This window comes from Canis lupus, chromosome 16, assembly GCF_048164855.1.
Source record: "Canis lupus baileyi chromosome 16, mCanLup2.hap1, whole genome shotgun sequence".
Lineage (NCBI taxonomy): Eukaryota > Metazoa > Chordata > Mammalia > Carnivora > Canidae > Canis > Canis lupus.
In genome coordinates this window covers 15,349,414-15,360,884 of record NC_132853.1, presented here as the reverse complement: position 1 = coordinate 15,360,884, position 11,471 = coordinate 15,349,414, and the positions used below count along the sequence as shown (strand labels likewise).

The 11,471-nt window shown below is 54.1% G+C and overlaps 1 protein-coding gene and 1 long non-coding RNA gene across 4 annotated transcripts; one reads left to right on the top strand and one right to left on the bottom strand.

The window, feature by feature from the left end:
- On the bottom strand, positions 1-11,463 carry SCARF1 (scavenger receptor class F member 1). 3 transcript variants are annotated; one of them, XM_072779085.1, is made up of 11 exons: positions 11,048-11,463; positions 10,670-10,731; positions 10,310-10,411; positions 8,743-9,268; positions 6,830-7,048; positions 6,301-6,429; positions 5,418-5,521; positions 4,823-4,943; positions 3,241-3,362; positions 3,013-3,156; positions 1-2,340 (listed from the first exon to the last, which is right to left on the bottom strand). In XM_072779085.1, exons 1-11 carry the CDS (start codon positions 11,452-11,454, stop codon positions 1,478-1,480), a joined length of 2,799 nt encoding a protein of 932 aa, XP_072635186.1. In that variant the 5' UTR covers positions 11,455-11,463; the 3' UTR covers positions 1-1,477. The 3 variants fall into 3 exon arrangements, with proteins under 3 accessions (XP_072635186.1, XP_072635187.1, XP_072635188.1); XM_072779086.1 differs by having other exon boundaries at positions 3,013-3,096; XM_072779087.1 differs by having other exon boundaries at positions 2,074-2,340; positions 3,013-3,119.
- On the top strand, positions 9,165-11,163 carry LOC140606139 (uncharacterized). Its single transcript, XR_012008545.1, has 2 exons — positions 9,165-9,508; positions 9,768-11,163. It is a non-coding gene; the product is annotated as an uncharacterized lncRNA (long non-coding RNA).
- Positions 11,464-11,471: the final 8 nt, after the last annotated feature.

The window sequence follows — 11,471 nt, the reverse complement described above, 5'->3', positions numbered from 1 at the left end:
TTGTACACTGCATCATTTATTGTATCAAAATGATTAGGAACAACCCAAATCTCCATGGGTAAGGGATAGGTTTAAATAACCTGTGTTATTTCTACATGATGACATTCCATGCAGCCATTTTTTATAAAAAGAGGTAGTTTTATATTTACTGAACATCAAAAGACATCCAGGATATATTAAGTAAAAAAGCAAGTTGTACAATGATATGATCTTTTGTTTTCATGTGCCCAGAAAAACATCTGAAAGGAAGGATATAAAGTGTTCACAAGACTCTGAGCACTGGGATAGAAGAGGAAGCTGCTGTTTCTGTCCTGACTAGGTAATTCAACATGTGAGAAAATAATTCAGAGCAAGACCAAAAGGCATTCAGTGACAATGGTCCCTCCCCTGTCCCTCAGGCTCCCCTGGGGAAAGAGGAAATCTCTTTTTTACTTTATACATGTCTATAATGTTAGTACTTTCTTATTATTAGCAAAGAACATTGTTTTTTAAATTTGTTTTATTAAATCTAGTGAGAAAAGTAAAAAGAATGCTGACCTCACTAAAGAAAATTTTAAAACAATACAAAAGTTTAAGAAGAAAATATCAGCCACAATCTCATCTCCCAGAAGAAAAAATACCATTTGATGCCTTTCCCTCAAATCTTTTTTTTTTTTTTTAATATTTTACTTATTTTTTCATGAGACACACACACAGAGGCACAGAGACACAGGCAGAGGGAGAAGTAGGCTCCATGCAGGGAGCCCGACATGGGACTCGACCCCAGGACTCCAGGATCACGCCCTGGGCCAAAGGCAGGTGCTAAACTGCTGAGCCACCCAGGCGTCCCTCCCTCAAATCTTTTTTATGCACATACATCTTAAAAAAAAAAAAAAAAAGTCCGTAAATTACAAAATACACACAAAATAAGATTCTAAACATGGAGCCTGAAACAAAAAGAAATGAAATTTATAAAAAGAAATCTTATTTTTTACACTTCCCATGATAGCATAAACAGTCTCCCATATTTTTTTTTTAACAGTCTCCCATATTTCCCGTATTAAACACTCTTACACAATATGATTTTTCGTGGCTGTTTAGGAACCTATCATAAGCAATCTTTCTTTAACCGATCTTTTATCATCAAACATTTAGGTTGTTTCCCATTTCAGAAAAATGTTTTGCCAATGAAGAAAAGAATAGGCTTTGAGCCCAAAGAGTCCAGAACAACAGAGAAAAAGTCCCTGCAGTCACCTTTTTCCCCTTCCTGACCCTGCCCTGTGGGGTCTCTGCCCAGGCCTCCCAGACCTCTCCCAGAGCACTGCCAGGGCCCAGAGCCAACTGGCCTCCACTCTGACAGTTCCCTATCAAAGGGCAGAGGCTCCAGTATGTCTTTCCTGGCCCTGAGATATTTTTCCAGCAAAACACGATCTGATCCAGGGGCAGTTCAGATGCCTACCCTCCATCCATATACTTCCCACTCCCCAAATTTAGGTTCTCAGGGTGCTGGTGGCCCAGAGATGGGTGCAACATTCTCATACTGGGGTTCCTCCTGCCCTTCCTCATCCGCCAGCTTCTGGGGATCCTGCTCTAGGGAGCCACCCTCAGGGGCCAGCTCCTGGGCCCTCCCTGAGCTCTTGCTGCCATCCCCTAGCCCCCTGGCCACTTCCTCTGGCCCAGTTCCAGCAGACTCCAAGGGCCTAGTGAGCTCATCATTCGGGGCTAAGCTGGGACTCTGAATGGCAGAGCCAGAGGCCAGCCCGGGGCTGCCCTTATTTCGACTAAGGGCCCGGCGTGGAGGCTTAGGAATGGCACTCTTGACCTTGGGCTCTGCCTGGCCTTTCTGGAAGCTACCAAAACGTCGGAGAACAGACCGGACAGGTCCCTCAGATAACTGGGGTGTCCCTGCCAACATATAGATCGTGGTCACGGAGCCTGAGCCCTCCAGGACACTGCCCTCAATGGCTTCCACTCGCTCAGCCACTGTCCAGCCACCAAGCGTGGGGAGGCGGCGGCGGCCAGTGGCTGAATCCCTGGGGCTGGCAGCACCAGGAAGGGTCTCATCCATTTCTGCTTTCTCTGAGCCCATGGACTCCTCAGCCTCCTGGCTTTCAGGACCCAGCTGGGCCCCCCGGGGGAGCCGCTTGGGCTTTCGGAGAGGACTGGAGATCTCCCCTGAGCTTCGGCGACTCTGTGGTGCAAACTTCGTGCCTTCGGCAAAGGAGACTGATGGCCGCTTGGCCCGTGCTAGGCTGGAAGTCCGCGGGATGGGAAATGGTGTGGAGGCGTCCTCAGGAGGAGGGACGGGACCTTCAGGCAGGCTGGCCTCTGGAAACTCTCCGTGGGCCACAGTGACCATCCCTGGCAGAGGAGACAGAAGGACTTGGCCAGAGCTGGGCTGGCCACCCCGATTCATCCTGTTTACTCAGTTTAGCATCTTCTGGGAAGCCTCATCCATAGGGCAAGGAAGAAGGTGAGGGTACAGAGGCAGGGAAAGGGCCTATTCGCATAGACACTACTCCTTGTACACACTTTTCTCACCACTCCTTCCCACTTTGAACTAATACCACACTGTAATCAAGCTGAAAACTCTTTCAGTGCCACACAGTCTTGTCCCTCTCACCTTTGGGCTTCTGCGTGCATTGTTTCTTCTTCCTGGAACACCACCATTCCCACCCCTCCTTAACTGTCACTTGGTTAACTAACTCCTACTGATTCTGCTAGACTCAACTCCAAAATCACGAGCATTGAGACATCTTCCCTGACCCTAACCACCCCTGACATGGCTGAATGATGAGCCCTGATTTGTATGTTCCCCATCAAACCCTATATCACTCCATCCTACACATGCCTGATGACCACCCACCAGACACCAAGCTTGGCGAGGACAGAAGTCTGTCTTGTTCCTTCTCATATCCCACAGCTGGGAATTTAACCTGCACTGGAATGTGCACTTGATACACATTTGCTGAATGAATAAAGAAATGGTAGTGGGCAGGGCTGCTTGGGACGAGCGGGCTACTGGAGGGCTACCTTCTTGGGGTGGCATGCAGTAGGCAGGGCTCTCGTCCTCTCCAGACTCAGGATCAGAAGAGAAGGAGTCGTCTGAGGCCCAGCCTGCAGAGGGCGGCTCAATGAAGCTGTGGTTGAAGGGGATCTCCGGGTCGTGGTGTGAGACTGCAGAGGGCTCCAGGTCAGACGTGGGGCTCCGTGGAAGACCCTGCCCCGTCCCAGCCCCGGACCTGCAGCGTCCACACTGACCTGTCACCCAGGGAAGCTTGTGGCTGCCAAAGGAACCACAGGGCAACGCCGAGCCAAGGCTGCTCAGTGCTCCCCAGACCTGCAGCTTCATCCTGGACATAGCAGCTCTGTCACTTGCTGGCCTGAGGGCACATGGGGTAGTCAGTACAGGTGACCACTAGCAGGACCAGGACCCTCCCGGTCCTGGGGTTAATGTGAGAGAGGCAGTGTGACAGAGTGACTGCCTACTTCTGTGCTTCCCTTTGACTACAGAGTAAAATCCAAACTATTGAGTGTGAGATTTAGGCCTGGCACAGAGGGCACTGAATTGAATTCAAAATTCAAATAGAGGGGATCCCTGGGTGGCTCAGCGGTGTAGTGCCTGCCTTTGGCCCAGGGCATGATCCTAGAGACCCAGGATCAAGTCCCGCATCGGGCTCCTTGCATGGAGACTGCTTCTCCCTCTGCCTGTGTCTCTGCCTTTCTCTGTGTGTGTCTCTCATGAATAAATAAATAAAATCTTAAAAAAAAAAATTCAAATAGACCTGGGTAGCCAGTCTGGTCCAGGCTTCACCTCTCTGGGCCTCAGTTTCCTCATTTGTCAAGTGGGGACACCTCCTATCTATCAGACCTTTCTTTGGAATGCCAGGCACCAAAGATGGGGTTCCCCAAGATGCAGCTTTGTGTTATTACCCACCACTGAGTCCCAGTGCAGCTACATTTCTGGAAGGGCCACCACCTCCAAGAAGCCTGTCCTTACCCCCACCCCCAGGCTCCGTGCCCCAGGGAGGGGCTAGTAGGTCTGTCATCTGTGAATATCCCATAGCACAGAGGAGGATGCTCAAGGATTAGTGCATGAACTAATAAGAGAGCACCACAGAGAGAATCCAAAAAAACAGCATGGGCTCTGTGATGTGCCAGGGTCAGGCAGGGTCACCTCAGGCCTCCACATCCTCCTCTGTGAATTGAAAATGCTAATCCTCCTGTCCCCATACTCCTGCTTGGAACCAAACCTCCTAGCTGCTGCAGATCTCCAAGGAACCAAGAAATGTGAAGAGATTTTGTAAAGGAACAAAGCTCCATGGAAGCAATATTCTCCTGCAGCAGGCCCCCATACCCCCACAGGCCGCTCTAATCCTTCCTATTATCTCCTTTTCTCAGAAAGCCACCATCTCTGCTAAACCACTGCTCAGACTTTTACATCACCCTCCTTTCGGGAGATGGGGGGTTGGAGGCCTGGTCTCTTCCCCTCTCTGCCCAGAGCTGCCCTGCTACTTCTGCCTCCCTCCCACACCTTCCTCCTCTGGCCCCTGTTAATATACCCTCAGCCATGTGCTACAGGTTTGAGTTTCACCAGCTTGGCACCCAGTGCCCACTGCTCACGCTCATGCAAGGTGGAAACTCGCCTATGGAAGGCTTCCAAGGAAGGCAGGCAGCTGACTTGGTGTCTCCAGGTCACGGCCACTGCCAACTACCTCATTACCTCTGACTTAAGTGTATGATGAGACCAGCCCTTCCCCACCCCTAAAAGGAACCTGGATGCCAGCCTGCCCCCATCCTGTGGCCTGAGCTGGGGGTGGGGAAGGGACAAGCCAGAGTTCACCTGTCCTTGGGGTCCAACCGGGCAGCCCAGCAGCAGCAGGCACAGAAGATGATGCCCAGGAGGAGCAGCAGCAGAGGCACAAGGATGCCTGCGATGAGGGTGGCATCCTGACCATGAGGCCCTAGGGAGAGTGGGGGATGGACAAATATTCAGGGCCTTCTGTCTTCCATACAACAGGTCTCATCTCCAGCTCTAAGTTACCTCCTCCCCAGAATCTTCCCCAGGCCCTTCCCTGTAGGGCCCTCCCCTTTTTCTGAGAGATGTAGGCTGGACTCAGCCCAGAGGCCCTCTCCCCAAGGTACCCTCCCTGCTGATGGTCCCTGGCCTGTTCCACAAGCCCTTGCTCCCTATTGTCGCTCCTAATACACATCCCCTCTATCAGGCATGACAGTTATTTGCTCATTTCCTGGATCTAGCCTGATTTCTCAGGAGGCAGGGGCTGTCATACCTTCAGGGGTTCCCCAAAGCACCCATACATATTTCAGGCATAGGGAATGTCTCCAAAGTGAACCCAGCCTCCCTGGCAAATGATATATCCCTGAAGCCATATAAAGGGCCCTGGTTACTACACCCTGCACCCTCCTTTCCACCTTACCCAGCTGGCAGGTCCCAGAGACAGAATTGCAGGGTCCCTCTGGGCATTCACAAGGAATAGAACAGTTGTTGCCATAGAAGCCAGATGGGCATGAAGTGTTGCAGCTATGTGGTGACAAGAGATACAGGCTGAAGGCTCAGTGAGAGGAGATAGAGGTGGGCAGGGGCCAGGAGAAGGTAAATTTCTGGGCCCTGATCCCCACCCCCTGCCATACAGACTCCCCTGGATGATGCTCAACCAGACTCCTCTGACCACTGAGCCACATTCTTAGTATCCCTGGCAGTGTTAGGGAGAATCCCCTAGCCCCTAAGCCCATCATCCGGAGAGCCCACCCACAAGCTGCCCCTTGGCCCCCAGTCCCCCAGAGTATACTCTTCGGGCAAGATCCACCTCTCATGATCCTTATCCCAAGCATATCTAGCATTAACGTGAAATAAGCAAGATGCCTATGGCATCCAGAGAAAAGTCTTCCAGGTCTGGAGGTCTGAGACCAGCTTTGCCCCATACTCTGGGCTTCAGTCCTCTCCTCCATAAAATGAGGTCTCTTCCATTCTGTCCTAGAGATAGGAAACCTGACGTTGGAGACATTGACCTTGATTATGTTTGACCACCTAAAGACCTCAGAGAAACAACAATGGAGCTGGAGTCCTTCCCCTAAATAACTTCCCCCACCTAGTTAGGAAGCCAGGCCTTTTAGATTAAGCATCACTCTGACCCTACTTTGGAAGGTGCAGACCTCACAATAGAAGGAATAACTTCACAGTTATGAGTATGCTGGGTGGGTATCTGGGAGGTGGAGAAGCCCAGGAAGAGAAATTCAGGAAACAGACTGGACAGAGGCCTTACCCAGGCCCCATCTCCCTGTCAGGGCCCCAGTCCTCACCTGGGTCCCCAGTAGCCAGTGTTGCAGACACACTCCCCAGTCACAGCATCACAGGACCCCTGAACACAGGTGGGGCAGGTAGAGCTACAGCCCTCCCCAAAGGTGCCAATCGGGCAGGGGTCTTCACACCTGAGGTGAGGTGAGACTCGGTTTTCGGCAGGCCAGGCCAGGCCTGGCAGGGCAGAGCCCCCCCAGAAGGGTCCTACCCAACTTCCTCCATGCTTCTGGACTCAGGGCCCCAACTGTCTACACCTCAGCAGTGAAGCTCAGGTGTAAACAGGGCCTTAAACCGGGGCCAAAACTAAGATTGGCAGACTACAGATCCCTAGAGGGAGAAGAGAGTAGGACACCCAAGTGGGGAAGAAGCCTCATCAGCACCATGTCTCTCCCCTCAGTCTTCACCAGGAGCCAGGCCCCCAAGGCTGTGAATGTGTGTGTTGGGGGAGGGGCCAGCTATTCCAGAGGGTGTAGCTGGAATGAGGATCCTGAAGGAAGGTGCACCCCACCCTGACAAAGCCAGCCCTCTCACCTGGGCCCCAGCCACCCAGGATCACAACGCCAGCAGTGCCCAGTGTCTGGCTGACAGGCCTCCCCACGCTGGCAGTGGGGGCACTGCTGCCGGCAGTTCTCGCCAAAGGTGCCAGGTGGGCAGGGCTGATGGCACTGGGTCCCATTCCAGCCTGGCTCGCAGGACTCACAGCTGCCTGTGTCTGCAGAGCATGGCTCCTTCTGCTTGCAGTGGCCACAGCTGGGGAGAGAAGGAGTTCATGCAAGCACTGTAGAGTGGATGGAAGAAGTATCCACCCAGGCCTCCAGGGACATTGGAGAACATCCAGGTTTGAGGCACTCAGGCAGGTTTGAGCCTCAGTTTCCCCGTATTGTACAACAATAAGCCTGGACAGATAATTTCTGTAGGATTCCAGCCCTCTCCTTCTAACTTCCCATTCCAGGACCCAGCCTTCCCAGGGTTCCAGGGTCACCAAGAGCTCCCAATCCACCCAGAACAGCCAAGTTAGCTTGGCCAACCTTCTCTTCAGTGTTCCCTCTTACCCTTTTTCTCCTCTCAACCCTCCTATCCATGCTATCTCTGAGGTCTAGCATGATTGGGACTCAGTGTATCTCCTATCCCATAACATGAAAATGCTTAAAAATTAAAACATGCGGGCAGCTCAGGTGCCTCAGTGGTTTAGCGCCACCTTCAGCCCAGGGCGTGATCTTGGAGACCCAGGATCCAGTCTCAAGTCAGGCTCCCATGGGGAGCCTGCTTCTCCCTCTGCCTGTGTCTCTGCCTCTCTCTCTCTGTGTGTATTCTCATGAATAAATAAATAAAATCTTAAAAAAATTTAAAACACGCCTGTTTCCAACACTATAATTTCAAGTTTCTCTTATGTTTAAAAAATGTTTTCAGGGCACCTGGGTGGCTTAGTTGGTTAAGCGTCTGCCTTCAGCTCAGGTCATGAACCCAGGGTCCTGGGATTAAGCCCCCTGTTGGGCTCCCAGCTCAGCTGGGAGTCTGGTTTTCCTTCTCTCTCTGCTCCTCCCCTTGGCTCCAGCCCTTGTTCACTCTCTCAATAAATACATAAAATCTTTAAAAAGAAAAGTTTTCTCCAGGTTTTTTTTGGGATGTAACTGCCATAGTGCACTGTGTAACTTTAAGTGTACAGCATAATGACTTGACTTACATATATTGTGAAATGATTACCACGGTAACTTTAGTTAACATCCCTCATCTCATACAGGTACAAAAAAGGGGGAAAATGGTTTTTTTTCTTTGTGACAAAAACTCTTAGGATCTCCTCTGCTAGGAACTTTTCCTTTTTTTTTTTTTTTCTCAGATTTTATTTATTTATCCATGAGAGACACAGAAAGAGAGGCAGAGACATAGGCAGAGGGAAGAGAAGGAGGCTGCATGCAAGAAGCCCGACGTGGGACTCGATCCCAGGAATCTGGGATCATGTCCTGAGCCAAAGGCAGACGCTCAACCACTGAGCCACCCGGGAGTCCCATGTTGTGTTGTTTTCAGTTGTTTTTAAGTAAACGCCGTGCCCAACGCCCCACGCAGGGCTGGAACTCACAACCCTCGCGATCAGAAGCTGCAAGCTCTACCTACTGAGCCTGCAGACGCCCCGAAAACGGATTTTTTATTGTGGGTGGGGCGGCCAAAGTCTGCAAGGTACTAAGTTGTAAAGGGACCCTGCCATCGTCTGTCACGGGGTTCATCTTTTATCTAAGTACAGCTGCTGGCACTACTACCGTCTGATCACAGTGACCGGACGAAGGGCTGGGCGGGGCTGACCCTAGAGCATCCCGGGTCTTTCCCCGCTTTCGTCCCGTCCGCGTCAGTCCCTGCGTAGAGCGCCGCGCCCCGCCCTCCCTGCGCCCCCGCCCCCGCCGCCCGTCCCCATAGCCTCCCCTCCCCTCCCCCACCGCATCCCCGCTCACCTGTCGCGGCAGTGAGGCCCGTAGCTGCCGGCGCGGCAGGGCAGCTCGCAGCGGGCGCCGCGGTAGCCGGGCGGGCAGGCGCACTGGCCGGAGGCGGCGCTGCAGCGGCCACGCACGCACTCGCACGGCAGCCGGCACTCGGGGCCCCACCAGCCGGGCCGGCAGGCGCAGCGGCCGCTCTCCTGCGCGCACGGCGAGCCGTGGCAGGCGCAGCGGAAGCTGCAGCGGCGGCCCCACCAGCCCGGCTCGCAGCGGCAGGAGCCGTCGGTCTGATCGCAGCGCGCCGCCGCAGGGTTGCACTGGCACGGACGGCGGCAGGTGGGCGACCACCAGCCGGGCTCGCAGCGGCACGCGCCCGTCGCGGGGTCGCAGCGCCCGTGGGGGCCGCAGGTGCACGCGAACTCGCAACGGCCGCCCCAGCGGTCCGCTTGGCAGTGACACACGCCCGTGGCCGGCTCGCACTGGCCATGGGGGTGGCAGGCACAGATCTCACGGCAGTCGGGGCCCCAGTACTGGCCCGGGCAGCCTGCGGGGGTGGGGTGAGGTGGGGAAGGAGGTCGGTGGGCTCACAAGAAAGGGGGGCGCCAGGCCCACCCCCAAGAGCCTCAGACGGCCCCTTGAACATCTGGCAACCTAACCTCCTGGGGCACAGCCCACTTCCTGCCTCAGACTCCAAACTACAAAAACCCTTTGCAGCAGCCCAGCTTCCTACTTCATACTCTTCAAGTGGCTGAGTGGGAGAAGCTCTGCCCAGAGTCACACAGAAGTAGGGTTTCATCCATGCCCCTTCCTCGCCTTCATGCCCATCCTCCCTCCCCCATCCCCAACCCACCCCACTGGGGGTGAACTGAGCATCCCGAGTGTCCACCCCGGCCTGGATGCTGACCGTGAGGTTCACAAGGGAAGCCACATAGGCCCCTAGTGTCCCCTTTCAGCCCTGATTCCTGCTCTCTGGCCACCCTGCCCACCAAATCCTTTCCCATGCCCCTTTTTGTACCAGAGAGGGGTCTCCTTCCACCCTCCAGGCATGTATAAAGTGCACCTGAGGGAGCCGGAGCCTGAGAATGTGTCCATTTTGCAATTAACAAGGATCACCAGGGATCCCTGGGTGGCGCAGAGGTTTGGAGCCTGCCTTTGGCCCAGGGCGCGATCCTGGAGACCCGGGATCGAATCCCACATCGGGCTCCCGGTGCATGGAGCCAGCTTCATCCTCTGCCTATGTCTCTGCCTCTCTCTCTTTCTCTCTCTGTGACTATCATAAATAAATAAAAAAATTAAAAAAAAAAAAAACAAGGATCACCAGTATCTTTTTTGAGAAGTTGAACATGACCTGAAAGTCACAAAACTGAAATCCTGGGGAGGGCTTTGTGGATATGGGCAAAAACCAGATGACTCAGGCCATCTTCGGGCAATGCCTCACTTCCGGACTCTGGGCCTCAATTTCCTCAGTGAAGCTTGGAGGGATTCTGGCCCTGCTGTTCTGAGATCACATTTCTACCCGCTTTGCCTCCCTGGCTCCCAGGTTCTGCCTAGCAACATCATCCTCCAGGTGAAACTCAGGACTCACGGGAGTTGCATTGGGCCCCGAAGAATCCAGGTTTGCATCGACAGAGGCCCGGTTTCACACATACTTCATCTTCCTGGCAGGCATCTGGCCCCTCACATATGGCTGAAAAACATCCCACCCAGGTGGAAAAGACAGTGGCATGGCCCAACAGGTGAACACTCTGCCCCTCTCACTGGCTCCCAGTCCTCTGCCCCCTCAAGAGCCATTCCCTCAGGGCTGGGGGTGTGTGTGTGTCAGGATGGACTCTAGCTCTAGGTCTCAGGAGGGGAAATAGGCCCCAGGACGGGAGGAAGAAAGGGTCACTGGGCTATGTCCTCTTTTCTTCTCGGGTGGGGATCCGTATCCGTTCTGGCTACTCACGGATAGTGCATTCTTGATCTTTCTGCCTCCAGCCTGGGCAGCACTGGAGCTCAGCAGAGGGGCTGTGGGACAGAGAGGGGTCAGCTGGGGGACAGACTGGCTCTGTAGGTAGATCACTGTCTCTGGCTGAGATGTGGGAGGCTGCCTCAGCCCCATCAGGCAGGTCTAGCCGAGAGTCACAGCCCTGGTGTCCCTAATCCCTTCCCTTTCCTTCCCGGGCCCTCCCACTTTCTGCCTGGACTACCCACCACCCTCCAGGCTGTCCCCAAGCCCCCTTCCCTTCAGCCCCATGACCTCTTCCCTCATGTCCTTCTTCCATGCAATGCCTCAACACCAGTTCACCCACCACCCTCACATCAGATTCCCACAAAGACCCACCTGCTGGCCATGCAGACATGTTGTCCATTGGGGTCCAGCTTGGACCCTTGGGTCCCCTGTGTCCAGAGCAGCAACAGTGGGAGCAGCCTCAGTCCCATGGCGGCCAGTCCAGCGAGAGGGCTCCTGTTAGTCTGGCCCCCACGGCTCCCATCCCCCCTCCCTGCTTCCTTCCAAGGCCTTTCCTGAGGAAACCAGTGTGAAGGGGGCGGGCTGCCATGCGGCACCTCCCTAAAAGGGCGGGTAGGTGGGTGCTGGGAAGACCAGACACCAGATGAAAAGGAAAGCTGTGGTGAAGGCAGAGTGGGGGCTGTAGGGGCTGGTCTCAGTCTGGAGGGGGCAGGAAGATGTCCCAGGATACTGGGGACAGGCAAAAGTACAGGGTGAGAGTGGGAGCCACGTCTTTCCATTAGGTCATATTACCCAA

Coding starts and splice junctions, on each gene's coding strand:
- SCARF1 (XM_072779085.1), bottom strand. CDS start 11,454: ATGGAAAGACGTGGCTCCCACTCTCACCCTGTACTTTTGCCTGTCCCC. Junction 10,412..10,669: donor AGATCAAGAATGCACTATCC/GTGAGTAGCCAG, acceptor GATGTTTTTCAG/CCATATGTGAGGGGCCAGAT. Junction 7,049..8,742: donor GGGCCTCACTGCCGCGACAG/GTGAGCGGGGAT, acceptor TTCTCTCCCCAG/CTGTGGCCACTGCAAGCAGA.